At 36.0% G+C, this 21,164-nt stretch overlaps 1 protein-coding gene and 1 pseudogene across 4 annotated transcripts in view; one reads left to right on the forward strand and one right to left on the reverse strand.

Annotated features, from left to right (window-relative positions):
- LOC109108358 overlaps positions 1–11,210 on the forward strand; it is a 43,372-nt pseudogene extending 32,162 nt beyond the window's left edge.
- A 345-nt stretch (positions 11,211–11,555) lies between these two features.
- The window catches only part of LOC109107928 (neuronal acetylcholine receptor subunit alpha-7-like), a 36,149-nt gene continuing 26,540 nt past the window's right edge, over positions 11,556–21,164 (reverse strand). For 2 of the 4 annotated variants that reach the window (XM_042711773.1, XM_042711903.1), the window contains exons 5-10: positions 19,722–19,801; positions 18,501–18,668; positions 15,040–15,234; positions 14,846–14,932; positions 14,614–14,723; positions 11,556–12,758 (exon numbers count right to left, since the gene is read on the reverse strand). In XM_042711773.1, the coding sequence (XP_042567707.1) occupies positions 12,216–12,758; positions 14,614–14,723; positions 14,846–14,932; positions 15,040–15,234; positions 18,501–18,668; positions 19,722–19,801 (1,183 nt within the window). In that variant the 3' untranslated portion in view covers positions 11,556–12,215. The remainder of the gene's footprint in view (positions 12,759–14,613; positions 14,724–14,845; positions 14,933–15,039; positions 15,235–18,500; positions 18,669–19,721; positions 19,802–21,164) is intronic. The other 2 variants (XM_042711837.1, XM_042711951.1) reach the window with 1 other exon arrangement.

Here is a 21,164-nt window from a genome sequence, read left to right on the forward strand (position 1 = left end):
GAAAGAGAGCCGCATCTCTTTGGGGATATGTTTTGCAGATAACGCCAATCATTATTTATATGCCCCTAAAGAATACATGTTTGTGCTATTTAGAACTAGGGGTCATATCTTTTTTTCCTGCCTTTCTTTGAGTTGTCATCATTGTGTCATTAATATCTAAATGATGACAAGGTGATGAACATTTAGAAGCTATTTGTGTACAGTAGCTTGCTTTCCATTAAAGTTGGTGCTACTAGATATGTAGTTATGTTTTGTCCCCTTTAAGTTATACATCCATAATTGTTTTGTGACTTATTTTCTATGTCAGGTGTGCATCAAAGTGACCATCATCATCTTCACTGTTACCAAGTCTGGACTGGAGGATCAAATCCTCAGGTAATCCTGTGATTTAACTATTCAGATTCAATATGAAAACATAAAGCACTTGAGATGGTAAGGTTGTTGTTTTTTTGTTTTGTTTTTGTTAATTAAGGTGGAAAAAAATTATCTGCTTGGGCTGTGCCAAAAATTCTACACCTAATTTGCTGTTTCAAGTCAAAAAAATCACTTGTAAAAAAAACTGTAACATTGTGAACTATCATTACAATTTAAAATACTAGTATTATTAGAATATAAATGCTGTTTAATAAACTGTTTTCTGTTTTAATATATCTTAAAATGTATCCTGTTTCAAAGCTGAATTGTCAGCAGCCATTTGTTGCTCAAGAAACATTTTGGTTGAAAACAGTTGTGCTGTATTTTTATGGAAACCGTGATCATGTTTTCCAAATCATTCTCTGACATATACATGCAGTTCAAAAGAACATTTATTTTAGTTTTTTTTTTTTTTTTGTAATAATGTAAGTCTTTGTGGGCACATTTGATTTTTGATTAATTTCTGTCACAGAAAAAAAAAGGCAAAAAAAAAAATTATTGACCCAAATTTTTAAACTATAATGTAAATCCACTAACATTCACTTCAGTTTAAATGTATTGCAAAAGAATCTAACAAAACTAAAGTTTGTTCTGAAAAGGTCTTGCATAATTTGTTTGCAGAAGCCACTATGTTTAATAATTTATTTTATTCAATGACATTAATTCCTTTTAAATGTCCAAACTCTTTTTGTTGCCACAGTTTATCTAATAATTGTCACAGAACCTTTTTTCCACTATGCTAATGACTGCTGCTGCATACGAAATGGAGAGGTTTACTTCACAAACAATGCAAATGTCACAGCCAACTAAAAAGATTATGTGTTCATTTGGGAATGAGGGCTGACACATTTTAAACCATGGCTTTTCTTCTGAGTATAAGAAAAATAAATGTCACATCATAGTCACTATCACTAGCAACTCAACATGAGCATTTTACAATATTTTTGAATAATTTCTGTAAAATTCCACTTGAAACTATAGAAACATATATAGAACATAATGAAAGGCTGAGTGGGAGGTATGGATAGATTGATAGATCAACGAAAAGTTGGGCCGGCAATGAATTATATATCCGTCTTAAAGACAAAAACAGCTCTGTCTCTGTCTGACACCTCTGCTACTGTCTCATGCATCTGATACTGCTGTCAATGTGAATGGCTTTACAGCTCCTTTTGCATTTTAAGAGCTCTTTATAAACACATCAAGCTATCAAGTCATTACTTTTGTCTCAACACTTAAATTTGACATGAGGCAAATCTGCTGACAATTTATCCTCTCTTCTCTTGCACAGATGACATCTCAGGCCATTAAGTCTCGGCTGGTGGAGGCAGAGATGACAGAGGAGATGATCAACGCAGCCAGAGAGAAGTATCGCCCTGTTGCCACACGTGGCTCCATCATGTACTTTATCATTGCCAGCCTGTCTGAGATTGACTCCATGTACCAGTTCTCCCTAAAGTACTTTAAACAGGTAATTTCAATCTAGAGCAGTCATTCTAGAATATTATTTTAGGATGTTATATAATAAAATAAAACCCAGCTACATTATGTTTATATACAGTACAATACTATTAAAAAGTTTGGGGTTTGTAAGATTTTTAAATTCTTTCATTAACCCCACTAACCCAAACTGATTTTCCAAAGCCATTTTCAGTGTTTTAATGTATACATTTTGTCAGTTTATACATTCCCTGGAAATTCCCCTAAAATTTATTTGCAGTTGTACATCAACACTATTGAGTCAGCAGAGAAGCACAAAAATCTGAGCATGAGATTACAGCTCAGACTCTGCTGAGAGAGAGAGAGAGAGAGAGAGAGAGAGAGAGAGAGAGAGAGAGAGAGAGAGAGAGAGAGAGAGAGAGAGAGAGAGAATGCTTATGTATGTGAGTTCTTATTCTAATTCTGTAGAAGGCAATTATACTTCTACAAGTCATGAATGCGATTTAATTGTGTTAATTGTGTTAATTGTTAGACTGTAGAGTTGTTTTCTAATTTTTCCCTTTCCTCAGGGGCCTGCGCTATCTGCCCCCATTAAAAAGGCATCTCTCAAATGCCCCATGCTGTTACTGTATATTGTTTTAGTGTGCATTGAAGCAACATGTTTTTGCATCTTTTCCAGTAACCAGAGTCTAGTTCTGTTCTGTTGCGAAGGCAAGCATCTCTGTTGTCTTTGCTCATTGGGCATGGCTTGAGCATAGAGATATCCACACAAACCCATTAAAGGGATAGTTCACCCAAAAATAAAATTTTGTTATCATTTACTCACCCTCATGTTCTTCCCAACCTGTATAAGTTTCTTTCTTATGTTAAACATAAAAGAAGATATTTTGAAGAATGCTGGTAATCAGACAGCTGATGGTCCCCATTGACCCCCATAGTATTTATTTGCCTACTATGGAGGTCAGTGTGGACCAGTGACTGTTTGGTTCTTCAAAATATCTTCTTTTGTGTTCAGCATAAGACTTATACAGGTTTGAAATGACATGAGCTGAGTAAATTATGACAAAATTTTCATTTTTGGGTGACTATTCTTTAAAACTTGATATCTCATCCAGTACCATTGGGGACAGGAATGATATCTGAAATCATTATAGGATGTTAATATGGTTTAGTCATTAAAAAAAGAGAAATTCTTAGGGGAGAGAAATAAGAGAAAAAAGATTCCTAGTGTAATAATCAAATATACTGTGCATCGATTCTTCTAACTAATTTTCTTTGGATGATTTTTTATTTCAGTCTGCTCCAATGTTTGTTCTCAAATCAATAATGACTTGTTGCTTGATCAAAGTCCCTTATCTCAGTTCATGCTGTTTGATGGTTTTATTAGTATGATGAAATATTAGTTTCAGCCTTGTGCAAACACACACACACACACACACACACACACACACACACACACACACACACACACACACACACACACACACACACACACACACACACACACACACACATTTTCTGTTCATAACACTCCTGCTTCCCACTGCAGGAATTGCCAGAGAAGCCAGAAGTGCCGTGGTTTTCTGATTTTGCCTGGGAGACTTGTTGTAACCTAGATGCATTAAAAAGAGATGATATCCACACCTATTTCTGTCAAACTGGGTACATTCTTCCTGTTTCATTAAAACATCACTGGCTTATACTTGAAAAGCATCAATCACAAAATGGAAATCAGGCAGGAACTCACATCGTAACACTACTTTTCACTCTCTATTTTTGCAGGGAATCTAGAGGTCACAGTAAACCCTGAACAGTGGGACTGACCTTCCTCCCTTCTCAGAAGACATACCCTCTGAGAAACAGCCACAGGTCAGAGGTCAATGGACCCAGTGGTTTGGGGCCTTCCAGAAACTTATCCTCATCAAGAGTTTTATGAAAGAGAAGGTAAAAAAAAAACATCTTTTGGATTTGAAATTGTCATTACTATATGCCTAAACAGTTGCATTAAAATGTTTCTAAAAGAGCAAAACTTACACTTCGGACTTTTTTCGAGTTTGTATTTTCTGTTTCTGAGTTGAGATCTCACAATACTGTATTGTTATCAGCTGTATGCATAAATATGGTATAATTTAAATTTATTTTAAGTATCTCACTCTCTGTGTTTTCAGGTTGTGTTTGCAGTGACTGAGTTTATTATCATTGGTTTGGGACAACAGTTTGTGGAGAATCCCCCAGTGGATCTTGCAGCCCTGTACACTGACATGTCTCCTTTCATTCCCCTGGTCTTCATTCTAAGCACGGGCTCAGATCCAATGGGAGCGTTCCAGCGGTTTGCCAATGAGAGAGGATACCAGGATAGGTACATTTATACACCCTGTTTACTCACTTCCAGTTAAGTGACACATGTAAATACATACTTACATGAATGAATACTCAGAGTATTGTACGTTAACTTCTGCTGAGTATATCCATTCATATTGAATGTGTAATACTTGGTTCATATAGCTTACAAACTGATCTCCTAAAAATATAAAACTTCAGTATGTGATATTTATGAAGAGGGTTTCTTTGCTGTCATTGTTTTCTTGCAAGAAAGGCTTACAGTCTTCATATTCTGCTCAAAACTGGGGTACCACAGGGACCAGTGCTTGGACCTCTATTCTTCTTCAGCTACACTTCACTTCTTCAAATCCCATGCTTCTTTTAGTACGGCTGTGCTCAGGACATTCGGCAGTACACATCATTTCCTCCTCCTGTGCGTGTGCCATGCCGACATGTCAAATGTGATCACCTCAGCAATATTTGTGACGAGTTCTTCTTCCTCTCAGCCATGACATCCCTCACCAAATCTCTCTCTGTCTCATTCAGAGGTCACATAGTCATTGCCTCCTGGTGTGTATCACCACTTGGTGTCATCCTGGGTGACACACTCTTCTTTAAGGATCACATTATGATAGTAGCAGCCTTACTTGACCACTACTTTAATCATTTTCTCAGCCAGGTTGTCTGGAATTCTATTCTTGTTTGCCAACCAGCATCTGCTGTACATCTGCCATATTGCTAAATTGGCACCAAAATTATTTCGCTCAAATAGTTTTTAACCCTCTGTAATCTTTTCATGTCACGCCTCTGCTCAGATCGTTTTCTGGCAGCCAGAATATGATAGAAATAAATTCAAGACCGTTTCGAGCTCACACTGCTGCCAATTTCCTGTACTCCCATTACTTTCAGTCTTGCAATAAATCGTAAACCTGAGCCTGGATGCTACTATCGGTCGCTTCTGCTTGCCAACTATGAGAACAGGAGATACATTAGTCATATTCCAACAAAGCCACAAGAAACACATTTTCAAAATTTTCACCTACTGTCAAGGACTTATACTAGTTTTGGATAGCCAAGAAACACACTGGTTATTTGAGACATTCTTGGGTGGCTATTTGTGGCCAGGATTTTATTGCCTAAAATATCCAGGTTTTGGCTGTTCGCACATTGCAGGTTGATCATTGTGTGACATTCATGAGAGCTATATGGCTATTTTTGCTATTGATACTGGTTTGGTGTCTTTTTTGATATGTGCACATCGTCAACTTAATGAACAAACACATGCGCATATTTGCATCGCTTTGATCGTTCCCTATAGATCTCACCTTCTCATGTGCAGTCCCACGATTGGTTGATTATGTCCAGTACCTGCATGTTATTGGTCAAACTTCTTTGGGTGTTTTAGGCAATATTAAAATCCTGGCCAGGACTTGTCCAGTATGGACGGTGCATATGGCTACCCTACCAAGAGCTATTCTTTAAATAGAAAGAGACCCTTAGAATGGCATGTAAAGCATTTTTATTTATTTATTTATTCATTGTTTGTTTGTGTTGAGGTGTCATTTAGGCCTAGGTGTATGTGAAGTAACTGTAGCAATAACAATCATTGACCTGACAAACTTTGGCAGATGCAGTACATACAATATAAACATAACAAATAAGTTATTGTGGTTTTCTTGTATTGCAGGGTGAAATCAATCTCACTGGGTCAGGGTCAGGGGCCTATTGTGGAGAGAATGATTATGGAAACTCTGAAGACTGGAAACTGGATCAATCTGCAAAACTGTCACCTTACTGTGTCCTGGATGCTGGCAATGGAGGAGTTCATCAAAACCTTCACTGAACCTGGTTGGTTTATACAGTATGTGTGTGTGTGTGTGTGTGTGTGTGTGTGTGTGTGTGTGTGTGAGAGTGAGAGAGGTCTTCATCAGGGATACCTACAACCTGCAAGAGAGTTATTCATTGTTTAATATCAAGTTCATTCAGAAATCATTCCAATATGCTGATTTGGTGCTCAAGAAACCTTTTCTTCTTCTGTTTCTTCTTTTTCTTTTTCTTGCTCTTGAAAATATTTAAACGTGAAACATTTTTCCAGGATTTAAAAAAAAAAATTCAAAGTGTTAATCACATGTCCATTGTAAAGCTATTTTGTTGTCCTGTTTTCTGCTGTCCTCTTCTTGTACGGCCTTTGTAGACACTGTTATCCATGAGGATTCAGACTGTTCCTTAGCTTCATGCCTACTAGTGTGTTTCCTGTCACTGTATTGCAACATTCTGTCAAGGTAACACAAGAACAAACACCTGCTTAAAGTACATACATACGTAAAAGCCATAGGAACTGATAGTCATAAAGTTCTATGAGTGCTCACAAACAAGTACTGATTTTTCAAGAAAGCATTCACATGCCTTTATCTCATTTTTATCTCCCGGAGAGGAAAACATACATCAATGTAGAGCGTCGTCTTCACGCGCCGATGGCATCCATATGCTGATGACATGCACATATTTTACTGTTACACGTCATTCATCCTTCTAGCACTGCGATATGTCTGTATGTATATCAAATTAAAATTTTAGTCACACTAACGCAGTCACACACTCCTGCAAGAAGAAGATAACACTTCACAAGGAGGAGCGCTTTCATATTTTATTCTCTCTCTACCTAATACATTAACACCCCTGTGCTCACGTCCCTATAAATTAAACCCCAGCTTTACCAAATCACTGGAACCAATAGTAGTTTATAAGGCCTTAAACAATGTTGCTTTATAATGCAAGTGCACTGACACGGATGTCTTTAACCAGCTAGACTGTATAACTTAGTTTATGAATTTTAGCAGTCCTGTTTTGTCTTTGACTTTAATTTTAGTTTTGTTGTTAATATGCCCGTGTTGCCAGGGAACTAATGAGCTTTTGTTATTGTGATGATAGGTTACTATCGAGCCCCCGAAGGGTCTCCGTGCCAGTGTGAGATGCGCCTTTACTGAGTTCAACAGTACGTTCTTTGAGAAACACATCCTTGGCAGGAAATGGAGGGAGGTCATATTTGGAGTGTGTTTCTTCCACGCCATCATTCAGGTCAGGGGTCAAGGGTTGAAAAATCAGTCTGTAGTCAATGATGGGGGTTCTATTCAATTTGAATAACCTATAGAGATAATAAAGTTTAGAAGCCTTATGGGAAGCCTTATGTTTTTCTTGCCATAAAACACGAGCAGGTCTGGTGTGGAACACTATTGCAGTTTTTATCATTAAATAAAAACAATTAGATGGAAACTTTGCTCGTGTGCAGCTTATACTGTATTTGTTTCAGGTTAACTTTTAAATGTTTTTTTTTATTTCTTATATGTCTATGATTTTATGTAAGAAACTACAGCTGCAAACTACTTATTTTGTGTTGTAATATTATTATTCCAGTCATCAGTGTCGCATGATCCTTCAGAAATCACTCTGACATCCTGATTCTAGATCGATGTTAAAAATGGCTGCGCAGTGGCAGTGGTTTTGTGTAAACCATAAGAGGATGCTTCTTTTTTCTAGTATTCTCAGATGTGTAGAAAATCCAAAAGAACGGCATTATTTGATACAGAAATAATTGTAAAAATTATACATTAATCTAGTTTGAAAAAGTGGCCAATAACAATAGATACTCATGAGGGCTATATTAATTCACATCCTCTAAATCATTCACTTATTTGTCTGTGTATGTTTTTCTATGTATGTGTGTGTATGAATGAATGGATTATTGATTGTTTGTATTTGTGTGTGCATGCATTTCACTGCAGACTTCGTTCTGTACTCTGCAGAAGGCAATAGCAGGTCTAGTGGTGATGTCTGAATAAATGAAGAAGATTTATAACACCATCTGAATAACCAGGTTCCTGATCACTGGTCTAATGCCACTTACTCATCTCTCAAACCTCTCGGCAGCTGGGTTAGAGACTTCACCCTGCGCCCGGCATTTATAGAGGTACGTCAGTGGAGTCAAAATTATGACACTAGTGTTTCCCATTATCTACGCCAGACTGTGGCAGCTAACTTATTTGCCCAACCCAGATTCATAATGAACTGAAAATATTTTACACTTCTTATAACATAAAAGATTTCTAACGCTGTGTTTTGCAAGTTGCTTTGGCAACACATCTGTCAGTCGGACTAAAATCAAAACTGCATACGGCTTAGTACAATTATCATATCAGAAATGTTCATGTAAAACGTTAATGCAGTAAATGCTGCAAAATCCATCTCCAGTTTAATTAGTTTAATAATGATAATAACGTTGTTATTATTATTATATATTCAAATTATTTGGCTTCTTATAGTGTGATTGTGCTGAGACATTGAGTACACTTTTAAGTCCAGGTACAAGTCAGTGTACTAACTTTATTCATTTGTTTTACTTTGTTCATTTTGGTCACTGAAAAATGTCTGACAGACACCAGATTGATGCATTTAACTTTAAAATGTATAAAACTGTCTTAGAAGGGTGCATGTCCCTGGATCAAGCTAGAAGGTCCACCCACTACAGTCTCACAAAATCCTGTAGAAAACAATGTGAACATATTTTAAAATCTTTACATTTTAAAAGCTTGCTTATTTAAAATTTCATATATTTTGATGCATCTAAATCTTGACTATATTATTCCTGACTAAGGCATTAAAATAGTCTCTGGTTTAACTCACTCACTCACTCACTCACTCACACACACACTTTTTCCCCCTCTGTATTCAGGAGGTTCACCCTCATTGTACATGGACAATTTCCTCTGGGTTGTTGATTCCAGTAAAGGCCAGTGATGTATGAGCTTGTGTGCTGTTGGTATTATAGTTCATGAATGGAGCCAGAGGGGCTCACAGCCGTTCCAAACAACACACTCTGACACTCAAGCTACATAAACAACTACTATTTCCTTACTGTGTACTCGCTTCACTGTCTGATGCACACATATGGTCATAGTTCTCTTGCAAGGGTTGATGGGCACACCCAAACGGTTATCTCTGCCTGGATGTGCTGTTCCGTGTGGCTGGTCTGAGTGCTGCGTTATAAAACACAGACACGCACGATAAGCTCATGTTAATATGGATGAATATGTTTTTTGAAATCACCGAACAGGCTCAGCATATGTAACTGGACTAGTTTAAATTTCAGCAGTGATGTAAGGTACACTGCATAATATAAGCCCACCATCATAAATGAAAAAGAAAAGTCTTCTAGCGTAATACGAGGAGGTGAAAAAGAACATGCATAAGTGCTTATTTATCTGCTTGGAAATATCCTGATATTCTCCTCAGCAGTATGATTAGAGGGTCTTTGTCAAGGTTGTGTAGGTAGTTGTGTCCATCAACTGTAACCTTCAGCAACCCTCTAGTCACTAATTCATTCAAATGATCTGAATTTGGAAATGAGACTGTCGGCTTTATCTTTGAGCTGACTTCTTTCTCCCTCAAGTCGTGAAAAGTTGAGATGTTTTCCTTCTTGTTGTGTTTTGATTGACCTTTATTCTCCTTTTCATTTTGAATTGAGAAAATTGTGAAGCACTTATTGCTTGTGTGCGTGTGTGTGTGTGTGTGTGTGTGTGTGTTTGTGACATATCAGGACACAACTTTGTATAATGACATGGGTATGACACAGGTATTACAAGGAGAGGGTGACTTATGAGGACATAACCCATGTCCCCATTTTTCAAAACGCTTATAAACCATACAGAATTGGTTTTTTTTGAGACAGTAAAAATGCAAAAAAGTTTCCTGTGAGGGGTAGGGTTGGTGTAGGGCAATAGCACATACAGTTTTGTAAAGTATAAAAACCATTACGCCTATGGAATGTCCCCACAATTCACAAAAACAAGCATGTGTGTGTGTGTGTGTGTGTGTGTGTTTGAGCAGAGTTGGATTACAAGCGGTCAGCCCAAGTGGTTTTGGATTTCTGGATTCTTTTTTCCTCAAGGATTCCTCACAGGTAAGTAACAAGTTGAATTACAGAGTTGGTTTGTGTGTCTCGTAGGTGCAGAATAATGCACGCAAATACAGCCTGCCCATAGATGAGCTGAATTTTCGTTTTAACATGGTACCAGTGTACAGAGACCCGATCAAACATGCAGGGATATTTCAACATATGTTTTATGATATGACTACAGCAGACACTTTAGATAGTTACCCCATGAAAGTAATCCCATGATAAAGGGATACAAGTTAATTTTTTTCTCTGAAGTCCATTTTTTTAGCATGAATAACAGTCATAATTTAGTTTTTCATGAACATATTCTTCTTTGGAATGTTTGGGCTTGACTTATGCTCCCCTGGGCTTCATTTATTTGATCAATCATATAAAAAAATCATATTTTTAGCATCAGTACTCCAGTCATTAGTGTCACAAGACCCTTCAGAAATCATTCTAATATACTGATTATCTGCTCAAGAAACAGTTGGTGATGAATAGAAAGTTAAAAAGAAAGTGAAAGTGACTGATGTATGAAATCAATATTTTGTGGTCTGCTTTATAGCTTCCCACCATGGAGGATGGTGTGTTGGTTCATGGGATGGTCATGGATGCTTATGGCTGGGATGACACATGTGCTGTCGAGAGTAATGAACCCCATGCTGTCTGTGAGCCCTCTACCACACGCCTCTGTACAAGACCTCCGCTCGTGCAGGAGCTCTGTCTACTACAGGTTACTTTACGACTTCATCTTAGTTCTTCTTGAACTTCATTTTGTGTAAAGTTTAAATAGTTATGCTGTTAAAATAAATTAATAAAATGTTAATTGTAGCTTTAAATCTCACAACTGTGACTTTATTTCATATTTTAAACTTAATAAAATTACCTCACAATTGACTACGTTTTTATTTTGAAGCGGTAACATGCTTCCATATATTTACCTCCTGTCTGTTTTTAAACCACTAGTATCAGAGCTTTGAAATATTATTATTGTCTTTTTGTATATTTTTGTTCTGTCTATCAGATGTTGCCATCCAACCAGCCCAGTGACTACTGGATCTCAAAAGGGTCTGCTCTACTCTGCCAACTCAATGAATAAGCAAAGCTGTATGCTTTACTTCTCTCCTTTCTCAACAGAGCTTTTAGTGTTTTTGAGCATAAGTAACATTAAGGCCTTTAAAAAAAAAAAAAAAAAACATTAAAAATGGATTATAAAACAGTTGTAAAAGAAACAAAACAGGGTCCACAAAACATGCCTCATGTACAATCTATAGAAAGTGAGAAGTAAATGCTAGAATTTTTTTTTTTTTTTTTTTTATTTTTTTTTAATAAGAGTATTCATGAGGTTTTTTTTTAGTTTTTTTTTTTTTTTATATATTTATTTTATAAAATGATGTATTTTATCAGTGTTTACATTTTTTTTTAATACAACAGAGCACAGGACAGAATGAAGTCACAAAATAACAACACTCTGATTATGTGGACACAAGTGAGATTTGAATATACTAATAACTGTAATATTTATTTTTTTAAAAAGATGTCAGAATGATAAAAGTGAGTTTCAGAGCGTATTAATTCTACCATCAACATGTGTTATTGTTGCTTTGGTAAGTAAATGTCAGTTCGGTGATGATTTTTAATTCTAAAATAATATTAAATGATAAAAATATTACTAAACCCAAGAAATGAAAAGAAACTGTGTGACTTCCAAAGGGATTATGGGACTGATTATGTTTGAATTTCAGCATATAAACTTCACAGACACATTTTTAGCTGTTGTGACTAACAGTGTTTGCACACTGAGAACACATCTTTACACAAACCAGCCCTCAATTGCTCAATCCACATACATTATATAAAGACAAAATATCACCCGAACAGCTTGTCCAAGGGTCTGTATTTTTGTTCGAAAAATCACATTTAAAAAATACACAACTTTGTCAATTTTTTTTTTTTTCATTTTTATCAGAATTATTGTAACAATAGTTCATGTTGATCTCAGAACGATGAGAAGAGGAAGGAATCGACTTTGGTGGTAGACACTTCTCACACTCAATCGCGTGGTGTTTCTTTAAAAACAAAAGAAAGTGTGATGCTTTGCCAATTATGTGAAGTCTTTCGAGACTGCCTCAATGAAGTTTGGCGCAGACATGAGAATGGTAAAGGTGCAGATGATGGAGAAAAGTGAAAATGCCACCAGGCAGAGCCGATCCACGACTGCTGCCGCAAATTTCCACTCGCTGCAGATGGCCTCGGCTTCATCCTGGTCACGGAACCGCTGAGCGATGTACATCACTTCCACTAGGATGCGATGGATCTCCTGTTCGCCTGCAAACATCCTTACTGCCTCACGCTGTTCTTCGTTTGGTGACCCGCCGACTCTCCCACCGCTGCAAGACACACCAGAGTCGCTGCTGGCAGGGCAGCATGCGCTGTCAATGGAGTGGAAGCCAAAGTACAGGTTCATGTGACCATTGGTGGTGGAGTTGGCAGAAGGCGGCTGACCGGGCATTACTCCCATCTGAATGCTGCTGGCACTGGCGTGGTGTGCTGGAGAGTGGTCATATTGGTAGCTGGCTTTGCGTTCCTCACCCGGCTTCTTCATGCGCAAGAACCAGGCGCACCAGTTGAGCAGAATCACACGTACCTAAGAAGAGCAGGAAGAATGTGCTAAAAGATGAAGCCCTCAGATGGGAGCATGAGGCATTCCTGTCTTTATAATGATGATATGCTGTATGAAGTCTGTGTATTTCATTAGCTTATGGGAGAAAGTGTCCACTAAAGGTTTCTTGTGTTTAAAGATTTAGACCTGCTTCAAGCAGCAGGTGCGTCCCACTGGACATGAACCAAAAAAGAAACACCAGCCAGCTGAAGCTAAGAGCTCTTTTCTTCTCATAAGAGTAGCAGAGGAGACATTAAACTTTAATACAAATAGACCTCATTACCTCTCCATGATGCCAAGTCATTCCACAACTCACCTACATTTCGTAAATTCAGGGTTCAGGAGATTTTCTCAGATTTTTGTCAGAAGCTATTTTATTTAAGTTGGATTTTTGTGGATGCAGCACTGGTTGTTTGAATGGAAAGCAGTATTTTAAGTTAGAGATTATACAACTGTTGGTAGCTTAAAAAATACTGCAGTAACAGTGTGCTATGATGTGAAGTGATTTCATGAACTTACACTCTTAAAAATAAAGGTCCTTTATTGGCACCTTTAGTTGCATGTAGAATCTTTAACATCCATGGAAACTTTCCAATGCACAGAAGGTTCTTTATAATTAATTTTAATGAATAAGTGGCCCTATTATGCCATTTTTAAGGTTCCTAATATTGTTTTGGGAGTGTCCTACAATAGGATTACATGCTTTTAAGCTGTTAATAATATTTTTTTTGTTTTTTTCAATATATGGGTTTTATATCACCTCATTTTCCAGCGATTCGTTCGAAGCGGTTCTAAGATTCAGTCTCTCTAAACCCCTCCTTTCCTTATTTTGAACACTCGATAGAAAATATAAACTTAAAAATTATTTACCATACTCTCAGGTTGTGATTCAGTGGAGCCAGCTGGTCCAAATAAACAGGGTACTGAGCCATCTTTCAAGAGCAAGTGTTTTGTGAATCCTGTGCTGAACTCCCCGAGATAAGAGAAGCAGTCGTCAGTTAAAGTCGTCGGGTCAAGATGTTCACAGCTGGCCAATGTAGAACTTATTCGTTGCGTTGTTGAGTTTAGGTCGGGACTATGTAGATGTTTGTATTGTTTTGGGTTTGTTTGTGATGTTAGTGGTATTTGAATTACTGTGGACTATTTTTTTATTTTTTGTGTTGTTTTTTTTTTTTGGCTTTGCAGATCGTTTACATTCACATACAGCTGCAGTACATTACACACTGCATCAAAGGCAATATTTGAAATGGCATAATAATAGGGGTAGTTTATGAAATTTTGACTGAAAGGTTCTTTGGGGAACCCCAAATTGTTCTTACGGCATCATTGCGAAAACTTGCTTGTTTTTTTAAGTGTAGGGTGGATGAGGAGGAAGTCTGAAGGCTGGAATAAACTATACTATTTTTGCACAGATTTTCTACCAAATTTGCAGTTTGGAGGAGCTGACACTACTTGTCGAAAGTCAAAGTCAGTTTTATGCAGTTGGAGTTTATCGTGCTATGTCTTTATACTGTGATTGCATCCAGTCAGAGGATATCAAACATGTTTGATATTTTGAGGTCATTTTAGAACACATGTTGTTTTTCATTTGTGCATCTCCACATGTTACTGTGTGAGTCTGTTGTGTCTGTTTAATTAGTTATTTTAGTACAAAAATGAGAAATGTTGCCTTGGCAACTAGCAGAAATATTTTAAATCTTTAATTTAGTTAATGTTTATTTTATTTTAAGTAATGAAAATGTTTCTATGGTTTTCGTTTTAGTTAACAGTAATAACCACCATGTTTTGAGATCATAGTCCTGCATAATATTTTTTTCATCTGCTTAGAGTTTTTACTCACCCATCTTGGCATCTTTCCACCTTGTGGATCATGATGATGAAACTGCAGAATGAGGACGGTGACAACAACCGACAAACCCACAATCATCATGGTGCTGGCAAAGTACTGAGCTACCGAGCCAAAAAAGACACAAGCATTTAAACCTGCAAGCTGTACTAACACCTCATCAATGGCCAAAATGTTCTTCATGTGATTGAGTACATAATATGAAAATCCAGCAATTTGGACTTACCTATGAGAGGAACTGAGTCAGAGGTGGCCGGCATGATCTCCGCCACTAGCAGCATGAAGACCGTTAATGACAAGAGGACAGTGATACCTGATGGACGGGAAAGTGGAAAACTAATGGCATTCCTTCATGCATAATTGTGCATAAACTTTACATAAACATTTTGATAAAAAAAGAGAAAGCTTTATGGTTTTTACCAAGTGATATCTTTTCTCCAGAATCTGCAGGCAGCAGGAAGACGAGCAGAGCCAGGCCAGAGATGAGCACACAGGGAATGAGCAGGTTCAGACCATAATACAATGTTCGCCTGCGCATCGTTACTGTAAAAGTCACGTCAGGGTATGGCTCCTTACAGCACTCATAATACAACTCATTACGCTTCCCAGGGACCCCTGACAAAACACAAAGGAGCACATTCAGATTTATTTTGTACAGCAGCAGGTGTTTTCCACAAATGCAGTATACTTTTTATGAAGCACTACAGGCATAAATCCCATGTTTAGATATTGTCATACTCTGTATGTACATACTATATCTTTGGTCTCAGAAGTAGACTCTGTAAGCCAGGTATTGCCTCATTTTAGTAAAATATGATTCTGTAAGCTGTAATAATGAGATTTTTTTTCTTAACAATGACATAATATCTCATAATAATGAAAAACTTTCTAGAAATTACTAAACACCTCAATTATGAGAAGCTTTCTTGTAATGTTGAATAAATATAATGAGAAAAAAGTCATTATTTTGTGAAAACAGCTCGTAAAAATTTGAAACTTTCTTGTAATAATGACTAAACATCTTATGAGAAAATAAGTCATAAGTATGAGAAAGTTTATCAAGAGATGTTATTATGAGAAAATTTGTTATTGTGAGAAACTAACCCATAATTATTTAGGGTTTTTTTTCCTGAATTTTGCAAAAAAAAAAATTTTGTACATTTATTTTGTCTATTGAATTTAGATTTATTTTTTATATAAAATACATTTCATAATTTCAAAATCATGTTTTTTAAACAGAATATAAATGTCTCATATTTCGGTTCGGTGAATAAAAATCTAAATAGCTAATATTATATTTAGTTTAAAAGGCCAAGGTCAATGTGTGTGTGTGTGAGAAACTTCCTTTTGTTAGGTTTTAGATCCTATTGTATTTTTTTATGCTCTCTTTGTTAAAAGCACCAGCAGAGTGGTTTAAGGTAAAAGCTAAGGCAGGACTTCAAAGTGACCCTTCCACAACAGAACTGAGATGAAGACCTTTCTGAAAACAAAGGCTGTCAGCCAAGACGGGCGTATTTGTGACAGGACCAAATCACAGACAGGATCTTTATGACCTTTAAAGTGCATAACCTCCAAAACTTTGTTGAATCTAAAGCAAACACAAGAACCAGCCATTATTTGTTCCCCGTGTCTTGTCTTTGATCTGTGCGTGCACAAGACTAATATTTACTTTCCATTTTCCTAATTTTTGCAATGCAATCCGCTTAATCCTACGGTGCTCTCTAAAGTATGCATGCAATTCAATAATTCTGTGCTACGCAGTCAAACAAACCCAACCCTAGTTTTAATGATATGAAACACAATGATGTTGTCATATAATATAACACAACCCAAAATAAACATTATTTCTACCAGTTGCAAGAGTAAAGGGAAACAACAACATGACACGTTGCAAATGAGACAGTCTTGATCTGTCAGGGTCAGACAGCCCTCCTCTCAAATTGATTAAAAATGAAATCAAAATTGTAATTAATCAAACTAGGTAGGCGGAGGAAAAGCTTTCATCAGGATTTCACGCTGGCCAGAATTGTCATGGCACTCAGAGACAATCACATCAAAGCAAATTGCTGGTTTGAGTCATTTAACTGATTACAGAAGACCTACCTGAGCGATGTGGTTTGTGTGCGTTTCATGGGGGAGGGGTTTGCAATCATAGTTATGCAAATTTGTGAGATGAAATACATGAAAAACCATCTAATAGCACATATGTAAAGATTCTTGTTACACATCATATATGTTTACACTTCTCTGCAACAGGCTGAGCAGTTGGTTTTGGCTGTGTGTGTGCAGCGTGTGACTCCCTGCAGTGTTAAAGATGCCCGTTCACAGACTGCTCATGTCACTGCACAACCTTGGCACGCAACTGGCCATTGGTGCCGGCCAGAATCAGTGCCAAAGCACTGCCAACTACCATCAGGACCCCATCTGTCGAACAGACCCTGGGTCACACTGGCATTGAAAGTGAAAAATTGAGAGACTGAGACAGAAACAGAGGGATTTAAAAGCCAAACGTGATCAGATTATGAGATTAGAAAAACTGTGCCACACAAAAATTCATCTCTAATATTAATATTTCTAATATTAGTGCAAAATTACACGATTACAAGAATTTAACACATTAACAATGTTATATAATTTATCCTGCTACTATGGAAGCTTTCCACCACTAAATATAAAATAAAAAAAATTAGTTGTTACTTTTTATAATTTTTTTCTCAGAATTGCATGATATAAGTTGCATGCAATTGCATGATAATTGCGAGTTATAAAGTCAGAATCGTATGATATAAATTCTGAGAATTAAATCAGAATTGCGAGTCATAAACCGTCAGTCTTTTTTCCCCCCTCAGAATTGGCAATTGCAAGTTTATATCTGACAGATCTGAGAAAAGAGGTCAGAATTGCGAGAAAAAAAGAAGTGCAAATTTATATCTCACAATTCTGGGGCTCACAATTTTTATCATTTTAATCGTGAGTTTATAACTTGTAATTCTGAGAAAACAAATGTCAGAATTGTTAATTTTTTTTTTTATTATTCAATGGCGGAAGCAGGCTTCCATATGTTACAATGAAATGAAATTGCATAGAAAAGTAAATGACCTTGTTGTGATTGACAGGATGTTAAATTCTGTCTGTGCATTTCATGTCTAAATCCATGAAAACAACAGAAGAAATGCTCTCGTGAGAGTATGAGTCAAGACACTTTCTTTTTATTTTCCACCAGAGAATGGACATAAAGAAGAATGTCTTTCATAGACCTTCTGTACCACATGTTAAATGTGTGCTCCCTGCAGTCCAGCACGGAGGATGAAATTATCATCTCAGCATTCAGATGAGCCAACAACACTTTCACACTCTTCCACGTAGATGCAGGGGGGAAATTATCAATAGTTTCCCTCCAGGCAAAGAAAACCATTCAAACACACACAACCTGTACTGAGCACACACTAATACATTACACACTCGAAACCCCCAGATGTGTGAAAAGCAAACAGATCTATAGCATTAACGAAAGAATGTGCGAGTCACGGGTGTTTGTACTCAATGCTTTCATAAAAATGGATTTGTTTCCTCACAAAATGCTCACTATCTGAAAACACCAGAAACTATAAAACATTTGCATTACTTGAAATAAAATAAACATCAACTAAAATAAAATAAAATATAATATATAAAGACAACAACTAAAAACAAAAGATGGAATAAAAAAAAACATATAGACAAATAATAATAATAATAAATGACAAACTTTATTAAACTACCTGCAGACAGATCCTCGCCTCTGCTTGTTTTCTCCAGTTCCCGCAACATTACAAGATCACTGAGCTCCACCTGGAGAAAGCTCTCTGTTATACCCTAAATGTAATGCCAGGCACTCTTACCCACTAAATCCCATTCTCCATTGGGGATGTATGTGGAGATGTCCACTGCCTGCATCTGCAGGTCCAGCAGCCAGCCGTTATGAGTCCAGGAGCCAAACTTGAGCTCACATTTCTGTATATCGAATGGGAACCAGCGCACATCAATGTAGCATGTACTCTTTAGAATACCTGCGTAATTACACACAAACACAGACGTATCAACAAAAACAATAACAGCAATAGAGAAAATCATCTTGAATTGTAATTGTATGAATGAAAATTATATTAACTATTAACTATACCATATATCACACTTGTTAAATCTGCAAAACTAACTGATAACAAACATATTTGTGTAGAAACAAAATAATGAAGCAAGTTCTCTTTTATTGTGTGATTCAGCAAAGTATGGGTTAAAATTCTGGGAAACACTTTAATTTAATGACCAATTCTCACTATATAGCATGTATGTATAATATTACTAGCGTATTGGCTATTTAGTAGTACTTACTGTATAAAGCACATATTAATGTCAAATTCTGCATGAGCATATTTTAAATACCTAAACGTAACAACTACCTTACTAACTATTAACAAGCAGCAAATTAGGAGTTTATTGACGCAAAAGTCATGGTACTATTAACAAGCAGCAAATTAGGAGTTTATTGAGGCAAAAGTCATGGTTGATCATTTATTTTCATGTTGGGAGATAACCGATAAATGATAGATATTAAAAACGAATTTGTCTAAATAAAGAAAAAATGTGCATTTTAAATGCATGTGAATTTACATCAAAATATTTGAATGTACAGAATGGAAATAGATATTTATTTAGATTTGCTAAAGATTATATAACATTGTAATTAAATTATTAGGTCTTTTAAATATGCCTATTATCATTAAGTAAAGCTTAAAAAAATAAATAAATAAAAAATAAATAAATAAGGGACAAAAACAGAATTACTTGAACAACAAATTATAATGAACAAGAATTATAATATTATAATTATAATAAAAGTATATCAATAATACTAAAAGAACAGTGGTTTTTAAATTTACTTGAATTGAACTGAATATCTAATATTAACCAAGAAATACTGTATATATATTATAAATATAAAAACTCTAATATTGGTCAGTGATCAAATTAGCACCAGTAAATTGTGTATCCCTATCTAATCTCTTCAGTTTAAGACAAAAGCATATTTGTGTGGTTGATACAGTGGTAAGAATAAACTGTACCTGGTGGTATGTACTGACAAGCACCTGATGCATTAACCAGGACGTTTGTATGGAAGGTGGCATCAAATCTCTCATCAGCACTGTCGAGAAATACAAAGTTCAGTCAGAATATTTTAGCAACTCTATTCCTGAAATGTTTGCTGCCCTGTAATCTTCATCAACTAACACACATTAGCCAATCAAATACTAGTTATTGTCTTTACACAATGTGATCGGTCAAAATGACCTTAAAATTGTTTTGATCCCAGTAGCTCTCTGTAGAATAATATATGTGTCCATGTCCTTTGTGTTTCTCCTTCCTCCCACAAAAATAATATTCTGTTGATTAAAATGTCCAGTTCAATTGGCATTGTGGATACAAGGAGGCAGTCCAGAAGTTGTATTATTCAAAAACCTATTCATAATTAATCATACATACCAAAAGTACCATCAGCAATATGATTATGAAATGAAAACCAGGTCAAATCTGAACAGGGAGAGAGGGATTTGATAATACCTTTGTAAAATAATGTCATAAATCCTCAATGACATTTAGGACTGTTTAGTATGTAGGAGGTTGAAAACCAGGTCAAATCTGAACAGGGAGAGAAGGATTTGATGTCATTTAATTTTTGGACTGTGTTATAGCTTGTATTCGGTTTCTGTAGTACAGGGAATTGTACACAATAAGCATTTTATATATATACATTGAGTAAATTTTTACTGGTCTACTTTTGGCACATTAGTCATGTTAATTAGAATTAAAATGGACTGTTTATATTTTATTTTATTTTAACTTAAAATTAACAATTTCTCAAAGTTTTTAAACGCAATACTTATTAGTAGTCCTTTAGTCCTTTTTATTGTTTTTTTTTTTTTTTTTTTTGTTTTTTTTTTTTTATAGTTAAAATTTTTATATTGTGAGTTTTATACTTTGTCATTTCTATTTTGTTTTGTTATATTTGATGTGACCTTTCAGCAGCATTGCCAAGGTAATAATGTCTCTAATCCTTTCCATTTCTCAAAAAGCTGTCCTTTTCATGGTGGTTTGGCATATGACAACCTGCCAAACTAAAAGAAGACTGCCAGGCTAACAGTCATAGTTATAAAAAAAAAAAAACAATATCTCACATTATGACAAAGAATAATTATTTTTACACACAAGAACCAGCCAGCAAATTATCACTTTGCCATACAAATCACCTGTCATGCTCACAATGATGCCTTTGCTCAACATAAAATATCCATTACATCAGGGATTTGATCTGTGTACAAGTAATTCAATGGCTATTCAGTCAAGATACAGGCAGGTGAGCATTCAAGTCTGCAATAGTAACGGAAATTAGCCCATTACATGCTTTTCAGGACAATTAAATACTACATGTTTGTATTAGGGTAATTAGATGGTTATTTAGTGAAGATTAATACTTACACTTGGCATTAATTATTTATCTGGAAGGGGCG

The sequence above is a fragment of the Cyprinus carpio genome, chromosome A1 (assembly GCF_018340385.1).
Source record: "Cyprinus carpio isolate SPL01 chromosome A1, ASM1834038v1, whole genome shotgun sequence".
NCBI classification, from domain to species: domain Eukaryota; kingdom Metazoa; phylum Chordata; class Actinopteri; order Cypriniformes; family Cyprinidae; genus Cyprinus; species Cyprinus carpio.